This window comes from Mastomys coucha, unplaced genomic scaffold (assembly GCF_008632895.1).
Source record: "Mastomys coucha isolate ucsf_1 unplaced genomic scaffold, UCSF_Mcou_1 pScaffold21, whole genome shotgun sequence".
Lineage (NCBI taxonomy): Eukaryota > Metazoa > Chordata > Mammalia > Rodentia > Muridae > Mastomys > Mastomys coucha.
Window position 1 is genome coordinate 132361845 of NW_022196904.1, and position 21975 is coordinate 132383819.

At 49.6% G+C, this 21975-nt stretch overlaps 1 protein-coding gene across 1 annotated transcript in view; it reads left to right on the top strand.

The window, feature by feature from the left end:
* Positions 1-8842: 8842 nt before the first annotated feature.
* Positions 8843-21975, top strand: part of Kcnq1 (potassium voltage-gated channel subfamily Q member 1) — a 330062-nt gene continuing 316929 nt past the window's right edge. The window contains exon 1 of the mRNA XM_031388970.1: positions 8843-9374. Within this exon, the coding sequence (XP_031244830.1) occupies positions 8989-9374 (386 nt within the window). The 5' untranslated portion in view covers positions 8843-8988. The remainder of the gene's footprint in view (positions 9375-21975) is intronic.

A 21975-nucleotide genomic window follows, 5' to 3' on the forward strand; every position in this document is an offset into this window, starting at 1 on the left:
CCTTACAGATTCAAAGGTTTAGTCCATTATTCTCATGGTAGAAAGCATGGTGGCTCACAGGTAGACATAGTGTTGGAGAAGAAACCAAGAGTTCTACGTTTGGTTCAGAAGGCAGGAAGTGACAGAGACACTGGGCTTGGCTTAAGCTTCTGAAACATCAAAACCCACCCTCAGTGACATACTTCATCCAACAAGACCACACCTTCTAATAGTGCTACTCTCTATGAGCCTATAGGGGCCATTTTCATTCTATCTACCTATCAACTCTGCTACTTATCACCATCCATCATCCACCTAATTATCCATCTATCCTTATGTCTACCACACATGCCTCTATCTCATTATTACCATCCATCTATCTATCCATTCATCTTCCTATCTACTAGTTATTCATCCATTACCCATTTATACATCTATTACCCAGATAACACCATCCATTCATTCATCCCTCCATCCATCTAATCAGCTGGCTACCCATCCATTCACCCATTCATTCACCTATACAAATTCCCACCACTTCCCATCACCATCCAAGCACCCATCCACTTATAAAACCACCCACTCATTTCTCTCCAGTTTCTCACTCACATTCAGGAGCTTCTCTGTGCCTGGACTCACAGAAGTGAATCAGCTCCCTGTCACACAATGCCCACACATGGGAATGCTGGCAGCTGCTTCACAGGCTCGGGGTCGAATAAGGGCTGGGACCAGTCAGAGCACATGAGTAGCATATGAGTTTCTCATGTGCTTCCTCCCTGCATCTGTGTGTCTCACAGATGAGATCTGTATTTACTGAATTGGGGCCTTTCTGTCTATTGTTCCAGCTTTCCCTACAGTTTAACTAGAAGCAGTAGGTGCCTAAAAAAATGCTGCAGGCAACTGAGTTGTTTCTGCCTCCTCAGTTGCCCTGCCCCTGTTCTGGGCTTCAGCCTTGTGTGGAGCCATGGTGGCTTGGCATGGTGAGCTCTCCAGTTGTGCTGCCCAGTTGGTATCACAGATGAGGACAAAAGTTATGGCTGGGACTGCCCTCCACGGCATTGGATTTGCCTAGAAATAACCCAATATATTTCTATCCACCAAGTGGAGGCTTCGTGGCTTAGCAAATGTCCAGGATGGAGTGCTGTTGGGCTCGAAGTGTCGGAGATGCTACCAGCTAAGGGATCCTAAGTATGGTAGGCTGTGCTTTCGAGCAGGCTCTTACCACAAGCTTGGGTGGAGGTCTGAGAACATTGAGGACCCAGGTCTGCTCCTAGGACACCACTTGGTAGGAGGGTAGTGAATTCTGTGGCAGATGGTGGTAGCTTCCTGGAAAGGGACCCTTCAGTATTTGCTAGAACTGAATCTCTCAGCATAAGGCAAGTGCCAGGAGCCCTCAATGTCTAGAAGTGCTTTTCATGCTTAGATGGGGCCTCGGTGGTATATGCGGGTTTCTGGAGACCTGAGCAAGAAAGGCCCTAGGCAGCTTTACCACAGGTCTCAACTTCAGACTAAAGCAAGCACTATGGTAAGTTCTGATACCTCACTAGCCCTGGCTTGGTGCTGGTGAGAGATTGACAGGGTGACATTTTCAGAGAGAGCCTGGTCACCAGGTGACCCTCACACAGCCTTGTTAAATTGGGTATAGCTGTGGCCTCATGGGGTGGTTCCTGCTGCCTTATTGGGCTGCTGGTCTCCCCTCTGAACACACCCTTCCCACTGTGTTCTTAAGAGCCTGTCCTTGGATCAGTCACAGAAGGGAGCTCATACACCCATGCATGTTTGAATGTGTCCAACATACATGCACACTGCACACACTTGCCCACAACCCTCAGTATTCTCAGCTGGTTTCCAGCTTGGCATCTTGGAAGAGGAAAGTGTGGGTGGGTGTGGCCTATGGGTAAGGAGTGGTGGAACGACAGCATGCCTAGCTCCTCCTATTCTGCATAAGGACTGGCTCAGAAGGAAACTTTCTTCACAAATGACTGTCCAGCCTTCGCCCACAGTGCAGTGCACAGTGGGTTCTTGGTACACCTAGTAAAATGACTTCAGATACAGTGTGTGTGGGAGGAAGGACAAGACATCAGGGCCAAAGGACTCTGGACAAGCCCAATCTTGTCTTTGTCCTACTGTGACTCTGGGGTCCCTCCATGGGAAGGAATAGTATCACCGCCCCAGTGTTTGCATAGAGAAGGTCCTAGATTCCTCTTCTCAGGCCTGAGAGCAAGCTGATTGAAGTGACAGATCTTCAAGGGCCCAGATGAGGAGAGGACACCCCGGCATCTGCCTGTAAGATGCAGGAGAGATGGAAGTACAGCCTCACTGCTGCTTATTCCATCCACAAGGATAGATGATGGTCACCACCAGTCAGGAGGACCTACAGAGAGATATCAGTAGTTCGCAGTGGGAAGCTCCATTCCTCATACCCCGATCCCTCCTGCCTCCACCATCCATCTGTTTAGCATCGAGTGCCCATTGCATGAAGAGAGCTTTGACAGCCCCAGGTTATGCAGGCCTAGATTCTTTGCAACCTACTTTTAATAAACGTTCAACCTCTCCTCTAGTCCACTACCCAGCAGAGGTAGTGGAAGAGAAGTTATTAGGATATGTGGGAAGTGGACCTGTTCAGCAAGAGTTCTCTGGGGGTGAGCTCGATCTTCTTTGGCAGCAGTTCAGTCCTGTGGCAGACACCAAACACGACTGCAGACCAGTCCTCTAGGCAGGCAGACAGCACACACAAACCCGTTAGCTTCAGTCTAGTCCTTCCAGCAAGCAGACACCAGGCACTAGCAGCTGTAATTCAATCCTGAACGAACTACAAGGTTCACCAACCAGCCCAAGAAGAGACCATAAAAGCAAGCTGCAGCAAGAACCTCATGAGCAGTTCTTGAGCAAGTTTCTCTCAATGACAGTGTTATCACAAGTTGAGTTCAATAATGTTATATAAGGCAAACCTATGCATGCGTGTTGTTAGAGAAGAATAGTGATGCGAGGCAAACCAAGCCAGTGCTCAGTGCTCCTCACCCACTGTCTGTGGGGTCAAATTCATACTCCTCCACCAAAGGTCCTTTCATGTGCTTGCTATATCAAAAATATCATTTCACCTGTGTGCCCCAGCAAAACGTCATTTGATATAACTAACTTTCCAAAGAAACTAGAAGTTTCCACTTCAGGGTTAACTGAAGCATCTCTGTGGAGACACCTTGAGCCCTCAGTTGTGTGTTCTAGTTTGGATTATGTTTCTGTGATCCAACACTGACCAGAAGCAACTTAAGGGAGGAAAAAGGTCTATTTCACTTCCTAGGTCCATCATTGAGGAAACTCAGGGTAGAAACTCAAGCAGATATTTGAAGCACAAATCATGGAGGAAGAGAACTTTCTGGCTCACTCAGGCTCATGATTAACAAGCTTTCTTACATAGCCCAGGACCACCTGCCCAGGGAATGCTACCACCACAGTGAGCTAGTTCTTTCCAAATCAATTAACAATCAAGACAGTCCCCTACAAACATGCTGATAGGCCAATCTGGTCTGGGCAATTCATCGATTAGGGGTTTGTATCTCAGATAATTCTAGATTGTGCCAAGTTGATGGTTAACATTGTCTAGGATCATGAGCACCTCCAGTCTGCTCACTATTTTTGCTCAACTCTACCAAATGGCTCCATGGCGGTGCATACAAGATTTTGGGACTAAATGAATGAATGAATTAGTGGGAAATGAATCAGAAGAAAGATAACATCTGGGAAACCTTTGGAAGTTGGATTCCCCCAACAGACTCTGGTCCTTATAGAAGACATCAGCCCTAGTTTTACCCTCAGGATAGTCTCAAAGGCACCTCCCATTGTTGCCCTCTGACTTCACCAGATGAGCAAGGAATAAGTGGGTAGGTGGGGTGCAGATGGATTGGCAAAGAGTCCTTAGAAAGTTAGCATGTAAAAGGGTAGGCACCAGATTTCTAGAACATTCCAAGGCTTGGAGACAGGTAATGAGAGGGTGATCTTCCAGGTTGCAGCCTGATGGGATGTATGTGTGCACACACCCAATGACTATGCGAGGGGGAGGTGCTTCCTTGATAAAGCAGGAGTCCTGCAGAGAGCAGGTGGCACCCCAGAGTCCCATACCCAGAGTTACTGACTTCCATGGCCTAAGCACTCTACTCAGACTCTACCACAAGAGAGTTTTCACTTCTTGGCTAATGTGCCCCTCAAGGATCCTCACCCACTTCCACAGTAGCCATGGACTTGGTCTCTCCCTAACACCCACCCATATGCAGGACTTTTTGTATTTCCTGCTTCGGGGACACCAGATTTTTATTTCCTCAGCTTCAGCTTTAGCCCCACCCTAAGCCCAGCCCATCTTAGCTCTGTGCTCAACAGTACACCTAGAGTCCCTCCTTTTTGGTTCCCACCCTGCTCTGTCCTCCCCCCACAGTCTCTGTCCAGCTTTTTGGAGAAGGCAAGGACCTCACATATCAGCCTCTTGCCCAGCCTCCTCTCTGCCTCAGTGTCCTCCAGAACAGATTCCTTGTCCAGGGTAGGGCAGGCACTCCCAAGAGCCTTAAACAAACCAACCAACCAAAACAAACCAAACAACAACAAAACCCCGTTATTTGTTGTATGTAAATGCTTGTACTATGGCATTCGTGTGGAGGTCAGAGGTCAAGTTAGGAGTGCCTGTGCTCTCCTTCCATGTGAATCCCAGGGAATACAACCCAGACTGTCAGACTTGGTGGCAAGAGACTTTACCCATTGAGTTGTCTCAGAGGTCCTAAGAGACCATTCTTCTTCTCGTCTTCCTCCAGGACAGACCTGGATAGCTATGAGTATAATTTAAAAGACATAGAAACACACATGAAAGTAAATAGCTCAGTATAATTCATGCATTCACTATAGTTCCAACAATTCCTAATTCAGAGGCAGTCTGGTTTAATCTGCACCTGACTCCTATCCTCTTCCTGTTGATCATTTCAAAGCAGTTTTCCTGTGTCAGACTTCTATCCACACATTCTTATGTGTGTACCTCTGGCAGGCATGGCCTCCTCACACCCTGAATGGTACAGAGAAGGTAAGGCAGGCCACATCTTACCCTACCCCCTCTCGTTTTCAGAACAAAGAGCCAAGCAACCGTCCAAGGGCAATGAGGACTTTCCAAGTCTCATTATGAACAAACTGGGCTTTAGGATATTAGGCATGCTTCAATCGATATATTTGTTTGTTTGGGGAGATAGGAGCTCACTCTGTAAACCCTGCACTCATGGCAATCCTCCTGCCTCAGCTTCTTGGATTCAGGGACTATAGATTCGAGTCTCTCTGTGAGGCTTCCATAATTGTCTGTGCTGCTTGAATTTTGCTTTGCTCAGACTCTTTCAAGTGTGTGTGTGGGGGGGGGTTTACACAAGCATGGATATACATTTGTGTGGTTGAGTATGTGTGGTGCACAAGGGTGTGTGTCTGTGTATGCATGTGTGTGAAAACCAGAAGACAAATTTTGGGTGTTGTTCCTCAGGAGCAGTCCATCTTGAATTTTGAGACAATGTCTCTCTACATATCCAACTGTCCTGGAACTCACTGTGTAGAAGAGGCTGACCTTGCACTCATAGAGATCCACTTGCTTCTGTCTCCCAAGTGCTGGGATTAAAGGCATGGGCTACCATGCCTGGTATATGTCCCACATTTTTATGTGGGTTCTGGGATTGAACTCAGGTCCTCATGCTTGTCCAGCAAGCAATTCACCAACCAGGCTATCGTCAGCCTGATCCCTCCAAAGTTTTTAGTGGATATAGCTGTAAAGTAATCTTGAAAGAAACTAACAGAGGAGATTACGGTAATACTTCAAACTCGCATTTGAAGATTTGTTTTTACTTCTTTGATTTTACATCCGTATCTTTTATATCTTGGTTCCTAAGAGACTCAAAAGGATTGCTTATTTGATATGTAAACATATATGTTTGATTTGTTCAGACAGCCAGTGCTGCAAATCTCCAGGTTCTGCAACCCACACCAGATGGAAGATATTTGAAAAACAAATTACTTCTGAATTGGACTAGCGCAGCTCTTATTCTTTCCCCAACAGTATAATGTAGAACTACCCCACCTAGCATTCCCATTGTGCTAGAGACAGTTTGAGCCATACTGGAGGATGCACATAGTTTCTAAGCACAGATTCCCCTACTTTACATGAAAGCCTGGAGCACTGAGAATTTTAGCCTGGGGGGGGGCATCTAGAGTGGGAACCTGCCAATATTATTACTTATGGTTCAATTTTTTTTCCTTTGGATATTAGTGATAATAATGGCTGTCATGCACCTTTACTGTGTGGCTCTGTTAGAGGATAAGTCAACCAACGGTACCATACTACATTTGTCTTTGTGTGTGTGTGTGTGTATGTGTATGTGAGTGTGATGCATTCACATATGTTTGCAGATGCATACACTTGTGAGCATGTACAGAAGGCAGTAGAGGGTCTCTGGTGTCCGGTTATAGCACTCTTTGCCTTGGCAGGGTCCCTTGTTCAACCTTAGAGTTTGAGTTTTACAGTTAGGCTGGAGCCAGAAGTCCCAGGGTCTTCACTCCCTGCCCCATGCACAAACATGAAGAGGGTCACACCTGACATGTATGTGAGTGGTGGATTCTGAACACTAGTCTTCATGCTTGAGAGGCGCGTTCTCTTAACCACGGAGCCATCACTCCAGCTGCTTGGCTTTTGCTAATATAAGCCGTGTTGCAGTTCACAGGTTTATGTGCTTGTTCATATTCTCTCTCCTCTCTGTCTGTCTCTTTCTCTCTTTCTCCCTCCCCCCTCCTTACATAGCCCAGGTTGGCCTTGAATTTACTATGCCGTTGAGGGTGACCCTGAACTCCTAATACTCTTGCCTCTACCTCCCTCCCAAGTGCTCCACCATGCCCACCTTCATTTTCTGTTTTTCTCGTTTGTCTTTGGGTCGGTTATTAGGGGTGGGATTTCCAGGTCAAAAGGCACATACGCTCTCGCTAAGGCTGCCAAGATGCCCTTCCCACGGGTGATTAGGAAAGCACCTGCCACCCTGGCCTCTCCCAAAGATTGTGCCGTCAAACATCTGGAGTTTTGCCAATCAGATAGTGGGCCACTGGTATCAGAGTGTACTTTTAATTTGCATTTTCTTGTTGTGAGTGAGGTTGAGCATTTTTTTCCCTGAGGCACCAAGGCCACATGCCTCTTTCCCTGTGTTCCGGTTCTGCTTTCAGCCCACTCTCCCACAGCACTGGCTGCCACAGTCTTCTCGGGCTTTAGATGTTCCTTATGTACTAATGATTATTATTAATCCTTTGCCTGTGGTGGTGAAAACTGCGGAGACTCTCCCAGCTTGTCTCCTATCTCTTACTTCCCCTGCGGTGGCTTTCTGTTTTATCTACTGCTTCCGGATTTCATAGCACAGTTGGAAATGTTTTCCTTAGTGACAGCCTCTTGAGGCAGGTGCTCTTCCCCAACATCCTCATCAGACCCAGGTCCCTGCATACACTAGTCACACACTCTACCTCTGGCTATACCAACGGCCCCTCACCCTAGTTCTTTCTGCACAGCTTTAACTTTTATACCAAAGCCTTTGATCCACCTGTTCCTTCTATCGCTGTGATAAACACCAGGACCAAGAGCAACTTGGGTGAGGAAAGGGTTTATTTCAGCTTACCAGTTACAGCCCATCTTCAAAGGGAGGCCAGAGAAGGACCTCAACCAGGAACCTGGAGGCAGGCCTGCCCAATATTCCACATAGCACCAACTCCCATCAAAGAACTCATTCACTCACAACCACGGAAGTTCAGCAGAAACCCCAGAGGAATGCTGCTTGCTTGCTTGCTTGTTCTCAGCTAGCTTTCATATATAGCTTAGGACCACCTGCCCAGGGAACAGATGCCGCCCGCAGTGGGCTGTGTCTTCCTATATCAACTAAGACAATCAAGACAATCTTCCACAGACACACCCACAGTCTAATCCAATTTAGGCAGTCCTCTGACTGATTCCCTTCTCAGATGACCCTAGGCTGTGTCAAGTTGACAGCTGAAGCTAACAGGACAGTATCTGAAAGTTAATCTTGTGTGTGGGGTGAGAGGTGGGTATGGCGGATCACAGGAGAACGGGATTTGGGGATTGCCCTGGGATCCAGGTGCCCTTCCACCTCACACAAAGACCAATATAGCAAGAGCCAGCTATACAAACCTGACTATTCTCACACCACCACAGGACAAGAAGCTCCTTGTGACTCTGGGGAGGTACAAACCTAAAGGGAGTAAACGTAAACGCTCAGGCAGCCGCGCGAGCGGTGTCTACCAGTAACCCCCCCCCCCCCCCCCCCCCCCCGTAATCAATCTAGCCCTTGCCTCTTACCCTACTCTCAATGAGCACCACTCTTGGTCGGTCCCCATCTCCTCCATCCCACAGTCTTAGTGGGCAGCGATTAGCCCCTGGGAAGGGATTCTCCGCCGCCAGCAGAGGCTTCTGGACACCCGAGGGTGCTCAGTGTCCGCTGGGCCAACACTTCCTCATCCTGTGCCGGAAAGTGTCCGTGCGTGGCCCGGGATGCCCTTTTCTGCCTCCCGCTTCCTCTCTAGGGTTCAGATAGCGAGAAAATGAGTGCTTGTGATCTACCGGATTCGTGGTGGTGGTATCTGCTGGTCCCAAGTTGGAGGACCCTAGAGCCAAGCAGGCGGGCGGTCCTCGGGGTACGGGGAAGCACGTGCGCCCAGCAGGTGCGCACCGACGGGAACGCAGAGATCTGCCTGGCATGGCTTGGCGTAGCAGGTAACCCGCTCGCTGAGCCAGGCCGCAGGTAGGCGCGCGGTAGCGCCCGGGGGCGGGGCGTCCTGGGGGCGGGACAAGCCATCCCGGGGGACCAGCCCCTCCCCCGCCCCCAGGCGGAGCAGACAGCGGCCCCCCGTGGCTGGGCTGGCAGCAGTGGCCACCCGCGCTGCGCCCTGCGCTCTGCGCTGCCTTCACGCAGCTTCGAGGAGCGGCGGGGTCCGGGGTCCAGTCTGGCCATGGACGGGGCCTCGTCCCCGCCCAGTGCTGAGAGGAAGCGCGCGGGTTGGGGCCGCCTGCTAGGCGCCCGGCGGGGCAGCGCGGGACTGGCCAAGAAGTGTCCCTTCTCACTGGAGCTGGCCGAAGGTGGCCCGGCGGGCAGCACGGTCTATGCGCCCATCGCACCAACCGGAGCCCCGGGGCTTGCGTCCCCCATGTCGCCCCCTGTGTCGCCCGCCCCGGCCCCTGCAGACCTCGGCCCACGTCCGCGGGTGAGCCTTGACCCGCGCGTCTCCATCTACAGTGCGCGCCGCCCGCTGCTGGCGCGCACCCACATCCAGGGCCGCGTCTACAACTTCCTCGAGCGCCCCACTGGTTGGAAGTGTTTCGTGTACCACTTCACCGTGTGAGTAACCTCCCCGTATGCATGACTCCTAGGGCTGGTGCCACTGTGACCCTAGGGGAGGAAAGGAAGGGCTAGCCACATAAAGCAGAAACCAGACTGGAAGTCAGTCCCTTAAGTTAAGGGACTCTGCTGTGGCTTAGTGGGGCATGTGGAGGGGGACACTTGGAGTACACCAGCCTAGGAGCTCCCCCCAGGCCATACGCTTGGGATGAAGGGACAGCGCTTAGATGTTAGTCCCCACAGGAGTAAGCAAGCTAGGAGCCGACCTTTTGGTGTGGGTCAGCTGTGACAAGAGACTCAGGAGCCCCTCCACCCCCACCCCAGGAGTGACTGGTGTCTGTCTGCAAGCCCATCCAGGCCTTGGGGGTGTCTCTGTCTTAGGCACTCAGAGCAGCGGGATAGATTAGCAGGTGCACAGGTGTTGCCCAAGATGTCCACAGGGAGTGCCCACAGCTTCAATAACCCAAGCTGATGAAAGTGGGCCGGATGCCCTGAGCCCAGCCGACATTGTGTGGAGTCCATGAACAGCACCTGCTTTAGGGAACAGGGGAGGGAGCCGAGCTGCACCTGGCCCTCACTGCTACCAGGTGGCTCTTATTCTCACAGGCCGCCTGAGAGGGGCAGGGCACTCCATTTTTCAAGGGCAGGGTCACAGAAAGTCATCTCCAGGAATGGTCTGGCTGCCCTCCTTGCTGCCTCCCCTGGCCACCTCGAGGCAGCACTTCCTGGCTGCCTAGTTTCTTGGTGCCCTGCCAGCCTCTGGCTCGGGATTCTGTTCTACCGACCCGCAGCTAACTGCTTTGGATGTTCCACTAGGTGACCTCCTTGTGGCTAGTCTTGCCACCCGGGCAGGGGAGGGCCTCCACTGGGTGTCCAGCCGTCTGTTTATGCCTCTGAAGCACAGTAGCAGCCAGGCTCACGAAAGTGAGTGCTGATAGCTGTTTGCCTTGCAAAGGGAAAAAAAATGATCTCCCAGGGTATCCAGGGCAAGTCTCTGGACACCCTGTCCCCACTGGCATTCTTAGTATGTCCATAAGGCCACCCCCCCCCCCCCCCGCCTTACCTCCCAATGTGCCAGGACCCCTGAGGCTTCATTGCTGGTCTTTCGAGAACAGAGGCACTGCATGTGTTTGCAGCAGCAGTGGTCTTTTCTCAGGGCATAGAGAATAGTGTGCAAAGACCCCCAAAGGGCCTTAACCACTGTAGGGGTGTCTAGCAAACATGGCTTGCTGCTTTTGATCACTTGCCTGCTGGATCCTAAGATCCCCGAGGTGAAAGGGGTGGGGTGGCTGGAGAAGCCCCAACTCTGTTACCTTTTTGTGTAGGAGCCCCATTCGCCAAGGTGAGCAGCCTTCAGACACTTGCATGGAATCCTCCTGGGGATGCAGGTCATTAGAATGAGCGTTGTTAAGTTCCTGACTCTAGTAGTCTGGCTCTGGTGGAGGAAGAGGGCTTGTCCCGCCCCAGAGGAAGTCTATGCTTACACTGTGCTTTCTTCCTGAATTGGATTGTTCAACCCTCGGGAAGTTTGCTCAGCAGAGCTTGCCTTTGCCCAGCCTCTCTAGGAGCCAAGAGCCAGGAGCCACTGGGCCCCGGTGGCTTCTAGATTGGTGATCTAAGGTCTTCTTTGTCAAGGAGAGGGAGAGAAATGCTAGCTCCTGAGTGGTGGTTGGTGAATCTTGCCCAGCCCTGCCTGCCCACGGAGTTTAGTTACAAAGAGGGAGGGGTAAGTAAGGGGGAAGACCCTGCTGGGCACAGCATGTGGTTTGCTCAGACTCTAGGGGAAGGGGCCTCATCTCCATCACCTTCAGGAGGTAGGCAGGACCCTCTGGGTCAGGTAGTTTCCTGAGAAGAGACACAGCCAGCAGCTGGGAGCCTAACATCTTCATAAAATGCATGGTCATGCTGGTTGCCCCTGGTGATGCTCAAATGTGGCTGGCAAACTGTGAGCTCTTCGCTTGGTAAGATGGACTCTAAAACATACAGGGATGGTTCTGTGGCCCAAAGGACAAGCCTGCTTTTGAAGAGCAGGGCATGAATGTGTGGGGGTGGAGGGAGCGTGGGGTGAGAGCCAGTGTCCTGCAGTCTCTGGGGTATGCTTTCCCACATGCGTATGGGGAAACAGACCCGGACATCCTGGCCCCTCCTTGGGGGACCCCTGCCTTGGCCCAAGCAGAGCAGCTCTTCCTGTGTCTGTGCTGACCTTCCCTGGCTGACAGGGTCAGGACATGGTCCCCAGGCACTGCCCTCTGCTACTTGGGTTCCCAACCCCCATCACCCTAATCCTATCTTGTGGCTCTTTGTGTTCCCATAGAGAGCAGCCCCTCTCCTAGCCAAGGTCACAGGGGACCAGCTGCCTTGCTGCTGGGCCTTGGCCAGGGTTGGGACAGATGTTCCAAAGTATCTACTCTGATTGTCAAGCTGCCTAGAGATCCTAGCTGTGACCAACTAGAGGGGCTTAAGAGACACTACCCACCTCCCTCATTTTTGAACCTAAACTCGATCATGCTGTCTTCATCCTCTCACAGTCCTGGCTTGCTCAGTTCCCCTGAGAACTTTCTGGTGGCTTTAGCTAGTACCTCAGGGAGTTGCTCATGAATGTAGCTTGCAACTGCTCCTGGTAGTCAAATGGGCTGGCCTTTCCTATTGCAAGGGCTGCACTGTATTGGCGATGATTCTCATGGAGTGGCCACTGGGCAGTTAGTTAGCAGACCTAGGAAGACAGCTGTCAGGATGATGGAGACAGAGCAGTGAGGTAGCTGCAGGGCTTTGTAGATGACCATGTCTTTCCTTCTGGTTACTATAAACACCTCTTCCCTATTCTTCAGCCTTAGGAAAAATTTGAAGCTTCTCCACATGCCATCTCCTCTGGGACCTGGTCCCTTGGTGTCATCTGCTTACTCTCTTGGCATCCTGACTTTCCAGATATACATAACCCTCAACCTGTCCTCAGACCCAACCTGGCATTTCTGTGTACACTGTTGCCTGTATGTGGAGCATTTCATCTTGGTTTGCCCTTAGTTGGGTGGCCATAAACATCCTTTGTGGCAGGGCTTTCAACTGGGTAGTAGGAGGAGACAATCCCATGGAACTCTGACCTGAGGAAGAGCCTCCTTGCCCTGGGTCATGAGGGCATGAGAACCTGTACTAGGCCAAGGTATTACTAAGAGCTGCTGAAGCAGGGAAGGAGCCTATAGGGACCCATGGTGTAACAATGACATTGTCAGGCATTGCCAAGCATTGTCAGGCCAGCTGCTGTGGCCTCTGTTTCTCAGTGAGTTTGGTGCTTAGAGCCCTCTGGTGGCAAAGCAGTGTCCAGAGCTCAGGCTTCCTGGGTGTGGTGTCCCCTTTGCAAACAGTGATTACTTACAGAGCACAATGTGGGGTGGCATCCACAGCAGGTCTGCCTAGCAGTGAGGAGAGCTGCAGCTGCCTCTGTCAAGTGGCTCCTGAGTAATAAGATGCACAGTTCTGGTCATGGCCAATGTAAGGGCCCCCCGCTCCTCCCAATCTCTCTCTTCAGCACCCTTATCTAGGAAATGGACCCTGATTAGCCCCATGGCCCTCCCGGTTCTGACATTCCAGGCCAGCTGTTGGCTCCTATGTACCTTGCTGTGATTCATTTCCCTCTTCATGAGACTGACAGGCTGGGACAGGCTCCAAGGCATGTTCCAGGACTGGAAGGAGTCCAAGGTGGCATGGGAATGTGTGGTCAGTCCCAGTGAAAGGTTGTAGAGAAGCTTCTAGAAGCTCTTAATGTGGGTTGCCTAGTGCCTGCCTCTGGCAGGGAGAATGAAGGGACAAGTGCTGACAACAGGGGCCACTTGGATGCTGAACCTAAGGAGTAGTTGCAGAGGGGAGGTGCAGGCCCTTTCGACCCTGTGGGGAGGCATACGGAGTACCAGGGAGGGCACGAGGCAGGCTGTGGCCCTGCAGGACCTTCAGGCCAAAGAGTAAGTGCTACTACTTAGTAGGTTACACCTGTTCAGCTCTGCTCATTCTACCGGAGCCACTCTGGGATGCATCCTCCTTGCTCTTCCTCATGAGAATCCCTTTTCATAACCTTGCTGAGTGTGCCGAGCTCCAGGTTTCTCCAGGCCTCAGAGAGGGTGCCCATGGTTGCTCCTGCTCTGCAGGGTGACCATGGCCATCCCAGGACCTGACTTTCCACAAGGCTTCAAAGCACTGCCTCTGTGAACATGTTACCTTCTGCTGTGTGGCCCAGCCTCATTCCCTGGCCCTGCCTGGAGGCCTCTTGAGAGGTGGAGGGGACTGTAGCAGTGGCTCTGTCAAGGGCCCGTCAAATATGGCTACTTGCTGTGTGCAGCTGGGAACCCTGGAGCTTGGGGACAGTAGATTATCTGCCTAAGGTCACCCAGTTGGCTATGCCCAAGGAACCAGGAGCTCCTTTCCCATATACCACAGGCTCATCAGAACCAACTAAGGAATGGGTTGCTGTTCTTCTGAGAGCAGAGAGTCCCTAGATGGAAGGAAGGAGCCTGTCCTGTGGGAATGAGTTGGAGTCCAACCTGACAAATGTCAGCCATCATACACACTCTGTCAAATGTTCAGAAGCTGCTTCCTCCAGGAAGCCTTCCCAGGCACAGATATGCTCAGTGTCTCTGTCTGTGTCTCCTTGCCTTGCCTTCTTGCACATGAAGAATCCATTGTCTTTGTGCGTGCGTGTATGTGTGTGTGTGTGTGTGTGTGTGTGTAGGTGTGTGTGTTAGCAAGTGTCTTGATGTTCCTGAGTGTTAAGAGGCCATACAGACAGGGCCACCTAGAGCTGTCTGGCTCCTTTCAAGGGCTTTCTTCACCTTTTATTTTACCCCACCCTCACAGCCTGGGCTATGGCAACTGCTGCCTGGAAAACTCTAAGCCCCATGACAGGCCAGACTGATGACATCTGCCTGCAGTATTTTTATCCAGTGACATTCCTGAGCTTGGGAAAGTGGTGGGTAGACGCAGAGGCTGCCAGAGGGCTTTTCGGTGGCCTGGGGATAGTCCTGAGGTTCCTACCCATTACTGCTCTAATAAAGCCAGGGCATCTGTCCTGGCCACTGCCCTGGCTGAGCACAGGCAGATCTGAGGTAGAAGCACTTCACATGGAGCTTGCCCACTTTCTGGCTACCTCTTGGAAAGTCCCCAGGTCAAGTTATGGGGACTGAGCAGAACACACCTGGATGTGGTTCCAGAAAGATCCAGGGAAAGGCAGTGTGTTCTAGAAAGGAGACCCATTTGTAAAATCACCCACCCCATCTGTCTGTAGCAGGTATGTGTGTGTGTGTGTGTGTGTGTGTGTGTGTGTGTGTGTGTGTGTGTGTATGTATGCCTGAGTGCCTGAGTATGTACATGCCAGTTACCTTAGAGGCAATAAGAGGGTTTCAGATCTCAGGAACTGGAGTTACAGGCAGTTATGAATCACCATGGGGGTGCTGAGAACTGAACCCTAGTCCTCATCAAGAACAACAGGTGGATTTAAATCTGGGCCATCTCTTCAGCCCCATACTGTGTCTGTTTTTATGCTAGGTTCATGCTATTTTGGTTGCTCAAGCTATGAAGCATTGTTTATTTTTAAAACAGGGTCTAATGTAATGTAAGATGACCTCAGACTCCGACTATGTAGCCAAGGATGACCTTAGACTCTTGATTCTCCCTTCACTACCTCCCAACTGCTGGTATTACAGATGTTCACTAAACACCCTGTAATAGATACGATCCCATCTGTTTTAAACTTCAACCTCTCCTCCACTTTCTGCCTCAGATTGAACCCAGAACCTTGCAAGCATTCTGCCAGCTGAGCCACATCCCCAGCCTGAGGATGTTTCCAACTTGTCTATTATGCTTTCTCCAGCATTGCTCTTTGGGGATGCAATTTTCTGGGCCATTTAGGTTCTTCTGTGGTCCCATACCAATCTTTGAACGTATTTTTAGTCCTGTGAAAATGCCACTGATATTCTGTTAGTAGCATTGAATCTGTACATTGCTTTGTGCAGTGATGGATATATGAACACTTACCTTTGGAGCCACAAGCATGCTATGACCATTTTCTTAATTCTCTTCAATTTCTCATCATTGTAATGTACACTGTAGAGATATCTGCCTTTTTAGTTATCCATATCTGTCCTTTTATATCTAATATGAGCAAGCTCTATCTTGATTTTAGTCTTAGCAAGTTAGTGGTCAGATATGGAGCTCTATGGAATTTTAAACATGCATTTTGTTCTGTACATCTTTGTTATATTAATGACCAGTTCTAACTGTGTGTATGCTGGTGAAAAGGTGTTCCATGGCTAGGAGTGGGGTGTTTTGTGAACACCTTGTAGACCCTTTTAGTCTATAGTGTATTTTAACTTCAGCATTTCTCCACTGACTTTTTCCTGGACTGCTTGTCCTGGACAGTTTGTCCTTAACTGTCATTCTGTTAGATAATGTTTTCTCCTTTGAGATCTAGTACTCTTTGCTTTATAACAGTTGGGTGCAGGAATTCACCTGTTGATTCCATCCCTTGGCCAGGCTTCCTTGTCTCTATTTAGTCTTTGACTGACAGTTGACTTTCCTGATGTGCCTACTGCTTGCTTTTGTTTTCATTTGCCTGAGGTGTGTTTCCCATCCCTGAACTTTCAGTCTCTGTGTTAGTTTTTTATCATTGCAGTGATTCAATCTCTGACAGAAGCAATTTAAGAAAGAAGAAAGGATTTATTTTGGCTTACAGTTTGAGCTAGGAAGAGACCAGAGACAACATTTGTTTTATCAGAACCACATGAAGCCTTTTTTTTTATAGGACTAATCTGTTGATGAATTCTTTTAGTTTTGTTTGCTTTAGAAAGACTATTTTTTTTCTTTTCTGAAGGATAGTTTTGCTGGGTATAGTATTCCTGATTGGTGGGTATTCATTCATTCATTCATTCATTTCCTTTTAAAACTCTGGTACTATCATCCCATTCTTTCCTGGCCTAAAAAAATTCTTACTCTTAGTCTGAAGAATCCCTTTTATGTAACTTGGCACTTCTCTCTTGCTATGTTTAGAATTCCCTGCCTTGTATTTTTAGTAGTTTGATGATAATGTTCCTTGTAGAGTATCTTTAATTTTTTTTTTTTTTTTTGGTTTTTCGAGATAGGTCCTGGATCTCACTCTGTAGACCAGGCTGGCCTCGAACTCAGAAATCCGCCTGCCTCTGCCTCCCAAGTGCTGGGATTAAAGGCATGTGCCACCACTGCCCGGCTTTAAATTTTTTTTAACTTTATGTGTATGGATATGCTTTGCCAGCATATGTGTCTGTGTATAACATGTGTGCATCGCCTACAGAGGCCAGAAGAGGGTGCTAGATTCATAGAACTGAAGTTAACAAATGGTTGTGCACTCTAATGTGGGTATTGGAAATCAAACCCAGGCTCTCTGGAAGAACAGGCAGTTCTTTTAACCACTAATCAATCTGTCCAGCTCTGTAGTGATTTTGGTTGTATCTATAGGGGTCCTTAAATCTTCACTGGCTTAAATGTCTGCATTTCATCCAAAACCTATGAGACTTTCAGTAATTACTTTGTCAACAATTTTATTTATGCCTCTTCCCGTCTCTCCTCATCCTGAAACATCCACAATGTACCTGTTTACTCACTTTCAGGTCTCCTATAGGTCTTCAAATTTTTCTTTGCTTTTGCATATCTTTGGTCTGACTTTCCTTTTTGTTAGGCTTGTCTTCAGGCTCAGAAACTCTTCTGCCTGATCTGTTCTGCATCAAGGCTCTTGATGGCATTTTTTATTTCATATATCTTGTTCTTTCAGTCCAGACGCCCCCACCCCAATCTGGCCCGCTGCTAAATTTTTCATTCATATCACAAAACAAAAATTTCCTAATTTCCTAACATTGTCTTCCTATAACCTGTTTTATCTTATTAAGTTTCCTTTAAAAATCACTAGTTAGAATTCTTTGTTAGGCAGCCTTTTTTCTCTTCTTTGGGATGTATTGCTAGAGAATTACTAGTTCCTTCATTTCTACCCAGAGGCCTTTAGGATGCAGTATACTCCAGCAAGGAGATACTCTGCTCTCAACTTCAGGTGTACCATGTTCCCACGGGCACCCTCCCTCTGCCTGGCTTCTATCTGTAGCTCCAAGGAAGCACTTCTGGTGGCAACCCTTTTCCCAATACTGGGTGCCTACCCTGTACCTGGCCACCTCATTTGTAAGGTGCAGGCCTTTAGGTTTTCTTGCAGGTGGATGCTTTTCTCTGTATCTTCTTTAAACTGTGTTCTTGGGCAAACTCAAGAGCCACTCAGAGCAACTCTCCAGGGTACTTTCTCATGGAACTTGCAATCAGAAAGCCACAGTCAGATTTCCTCAGCTGCCTAGAACTTTCTTCAAGCTTTGCCCTTATAGAAACCCCCCTTCAGCAGCCCAGAGACCCCCCCACTTTATCTTGGGCCAGAGTACAAATTTTTTCTATGTTGGTTGCAGCTTTCCAAGAGAGAGGGACCCTTATTTTCATGTTTCCCTCACCAAGGTTCCCCATTCACCTGGCAGAGGGGAGAACCTGGAGTCCCAGAGGAAGTCAATTTGTGCCTAAGCATTCCCAAGAAGTCATGTGCTTAGAGCACTTGACCTTGGCAGATGTCTGTTCCATACCATCTCTGCCTGTTCCTTTATGAAACACATCTATGCCCTTAGCTATTATGACTTAACATATAGTAAAACAGGAAGACCTGTTGGTTAAAGGAGCATGCTACTGCCATGTGCTCAGGCAGACAGCCAAGGTAACAGAGCCTTAACAACCCATATTAGGAAATGCAGCATCTCAAACCAGCTAGACCTCACGAGAGATGTCCCCATCATCCGATGGCCAAAGCATAAAATAGTCAGATGGGGCTCATGGGTCACAAAGCATGCTGAGATCACTTCCCAGTGGGCCAGAGAACCAGTTATGTGGAAGATGCCACATGTAGGGGGCATTGTGCCACTGTGGCAAGGGGACAGTCCCAGGTTTAGGATGAGTCTTTAGTGAAAAAAATCATCGTGGTGCAGGCATGTCAGAACACATCTGCAATCCCAATGCGTGGGAGGCTGAGGCAGGAGGCTTTCCACAAGTCTGAGGTCTGCCCTGACTACATATCAAGACATTGTCTCAAACAAAGCAAAACAAACAAAAGCTGCCTAAAAAACCCAGGAGAGGAGGAATGACCCAATATCCTTGTTTACATGCTTGACTGGGGATCATGTAAATTTAATGAATTGTTAAGAAAGGAAAAAAAGACCTGCTAAGCTCAATTAAAAGCTTCACATTTGTTGTTGATGTGTGTGTGGGTTTTTGTTTGTTTTTTTTTGAGACAAGAACTTCTTTGTAGCTCTCTGGCTTGCCTGAAACTAGATAGGTAAGATCAGGCTGGCCTCGAACTCAGAGATTCAGGTGCCTCTGTTTCCTGAGTGCTTGGATTAAAGATGTACTGCCATGCTGAGGATGATTCTTAACTAGAAAAAAAAAGAGAGAGAGAGAACATCCATAGGGATGGATTAAAACAAAGCAAGTGTACCAAGAGGGGAATGTGGACTCTTACATCTATACAGTCACCTCTTCAGGACAAATGCATGGCTCCCAGAGTCCATGCCATGGGATACCATTGTTTCCCTCGTGACTCTGAGGCTACTTACTGTTTATGAGTTGTGGGTGAGGGCTAGTGCATAGTTATCATGACAACAGAGGACATTGATCTTGAATCCGCCCAAATATGAGGGACAGCTATCAATATTCATTCGCCATGATTAGACTTTTCTGTTTTCTGGAATAGCAGAAGACAAGGCTTGCTCAGAAGCTGTGAGCCCACCTATCCCCAAATTACCTTAACTCCAGAGATCCAGAACTCCTAAGGAATGGCTGAGTCTATCTCCACAGCAGGTGCTTAAGCCAAGCTTGGAGCAGGAGGTGAGGGAAATGGCCAGTGTGTGCCAGGGCACATCACAGGACTGGAGAAGCCTTGAAGGTGTGTCAGGTTGGCAGTAAGCTGGAGTGGGTCCGAATGCATTGCAGGAATTCAGATCCCCAGTTGCCCTAGTGACAAAAGGACAGGATTTTCCATCTCTTCTGGAGATGAACAGGTGGTAGCCCAGAACTCACCCAGCATACACTTGCCCTGCTTCCTTCTGTAACAGTAACCAGGGGAACCAAAGCACTGAAGAGGGCCTGGCTTTTGGGGAGTTCCAGCCAACTCCTGCTTATGCCAAAAGTCCCTTCAGGACTGATCCGCACCATCATAGGTCCTGGTGAGATCACAGATTCTTCTTTGAGGGTCTCAGCTACCTACTTGTCCAAAATCTAGATAGGTGGGACAGCGGGTATTGGGATAGAACTGCTCCACCAGGACCTACTTTGCCATCACTCCTGGAAGAGTGAATGAGCTGGGTACAGCTTCCTGATCAAGCTTATGGGAAATACTGGGGCAAGAGGAGCACGCTTTGGTGCTAATGGTGGGATTGAGGTGTGCACAGGTCGTGACCTGTAGGGCTAAGAACCGATATATGCAGGGGAGGAGGGGATGGTAGAAGGACTGGGAGAGTGTGTAGCAGGTGCCCTCTCTTGGGTCCTGATTAAACAAATTGCAAAACTCACTGTTTGAGACTACCTTGCTTGAGAGTGTGCTCCATTCTGCAGTGGGTGTCACCTGTTGGGTCTGTGTCTGCTGTGTGAGCTGGCTCTGCCCAGTGAGAGAGGGTGAGGTGGCTGGGATCCTTATGTGGCTAGCTCCCTTGCTCCCTGAGGACAGGATGTCAGGAAAATGCTGGGGTGGAGCAGCTGGACTGAGGCTTATGCCCGGTGCTCTGGTGCTCCTTCATGCCAGCCCTGTCAAGTTGGCAGAGAGATGGGAAGGCCAGACTTCTGGGAGTACTTGAGGGAACCTAGCCAGAATGGCCCATAGTATCTGTGCTTACCGAGTTGTTATGTGGCAATGAGCATAGGAGCTGAGTGCTGCCTGCAATTGGCCCTGTTCATGTGATCAGTTGGGACTCTGGAGGACTAACGTTGGGGAGCTAGCCAGTGCTCAGGAAAAGTAGTGTGCCCACCTGGCTCGGAGAGCCTGAGAGTTGCGGGGAGGCAGGAGAGATGTAGGTAGAAATGCTAGGGCACGAGGAAAACCAGAGGGCTGTTGGTGAGCCTTGAAAGACTTAAGAGCTTAGAGCTGCCCTGGCCCTGCTGGAGGCCCCCAGGAATGTTGGGGGTGGGGAATCACATTTGTATGTCAGAGAAGCCACCTGACTTCAGCTGAAGCCACTTGCATATCTAATATGGTCTGGTGTCTATCTTGCACTTCTTGAAAGGAGAAAAATGCCTAGTGTTTTTCCAAGCTTCTATACTGCAGGTCAGTGGTGTGTCTGTAGACAGCTAAGACTAGCAGCTGCCTCCTGTGCTGACCTGAAGTCCAGAGATCCTTGTCTGAAGAGTGGGCAAGGGCTCCCCACACCCTTCAGCTCCTCTCCCTCTCCTGTCTTGCTTTTGCTTCCTTTTTTCTCCTCTTCTCCTCCCACCTCCCATGCCCTCCTCCCCTTCCCATCTCTCTCCTTCCTCCTTCCCATCCCCCTCCTTCTCCCCTTTCCCATCTCTTGCCTTCCTCCTTCCCATCCCCCTCTTTCTCTCCTCCTCCTTCTCTCTCCTTCCTCCTTCCCATCCCCCTCCTTCTCTCCCCTCCCTCCCTCTCTCACTCCCCCCCTCACCCTTCCCCCACCTCCCTTTACCTTCCCTACTTCCTCCTCCTCCCTCTTCTCTCCTCCTCCCCCCTGCCTGAAGTTTTTCACTTGGTAACTGGCCAGGCCCTTCCCAGTTTCCAAGTAATGAGGCATGCCTAGGTCTTTGAGGTGGTTTTTGTTCTGTAGGGTCACTCCTACAGAGGCCTTAGCTCCCTCTCTGGGGCAAGGCTATAATATCATGGTGTTTGGCCCAGGCACAGTGAGCTTGCAGTTTAATCCACAGGTCCTGCATAGGGCAGCCTGGGGTGGATTGCTACCTGTTATCACCCACATGCTTGTGCTCCTCTTTGAGCTGCGAGACTGCCTGCCTTCAGACAATTCCCTCTATGCAGGCGAGGGTCTCAGGAAAGCCTGTGTTCTTTTCTGTATCCCAGCTAGGTGATTCAGACCTGACAGAATCAAATATGGCTTGCCCTCCTTCCATGGCTCAGCTGGGTAGCTGTAGTCTACACCACAGCTGGGTCCTAGAATTGCATTAGCCAAGTGGGTGTGGTTATTCTTTGTTTGTGGGAACCTGAAAGGCTAGGGGTGTGTACAAAACCACACAGGAAATTTGGTGTCTTTGAGTCAGACCAGATTGAACACCTGGCTACCAATGACCGGCAGCAATCACTTCTTAGCTCAGGAGCTCTGCCTGGCACTCTCACAAAGCTCTCTGATCCCAGGAGGGCTGTGATTCATTGAGCACCCAGACAAGCTGTGGGTTCACCCTCTAGGGTTCTGTATGTAGTGCACAGGGGAGGTTTCCAGAGAAACCATAGGACCCAGATCCTTCCAGGCAAGTAGAAAGGAAGAAATGGCAGAGAGTGACACTCAAGTGGCCTAGTCCCTTGGGAAGACAGGCTGGACAGAAGGTGGGCCCAGGCAGC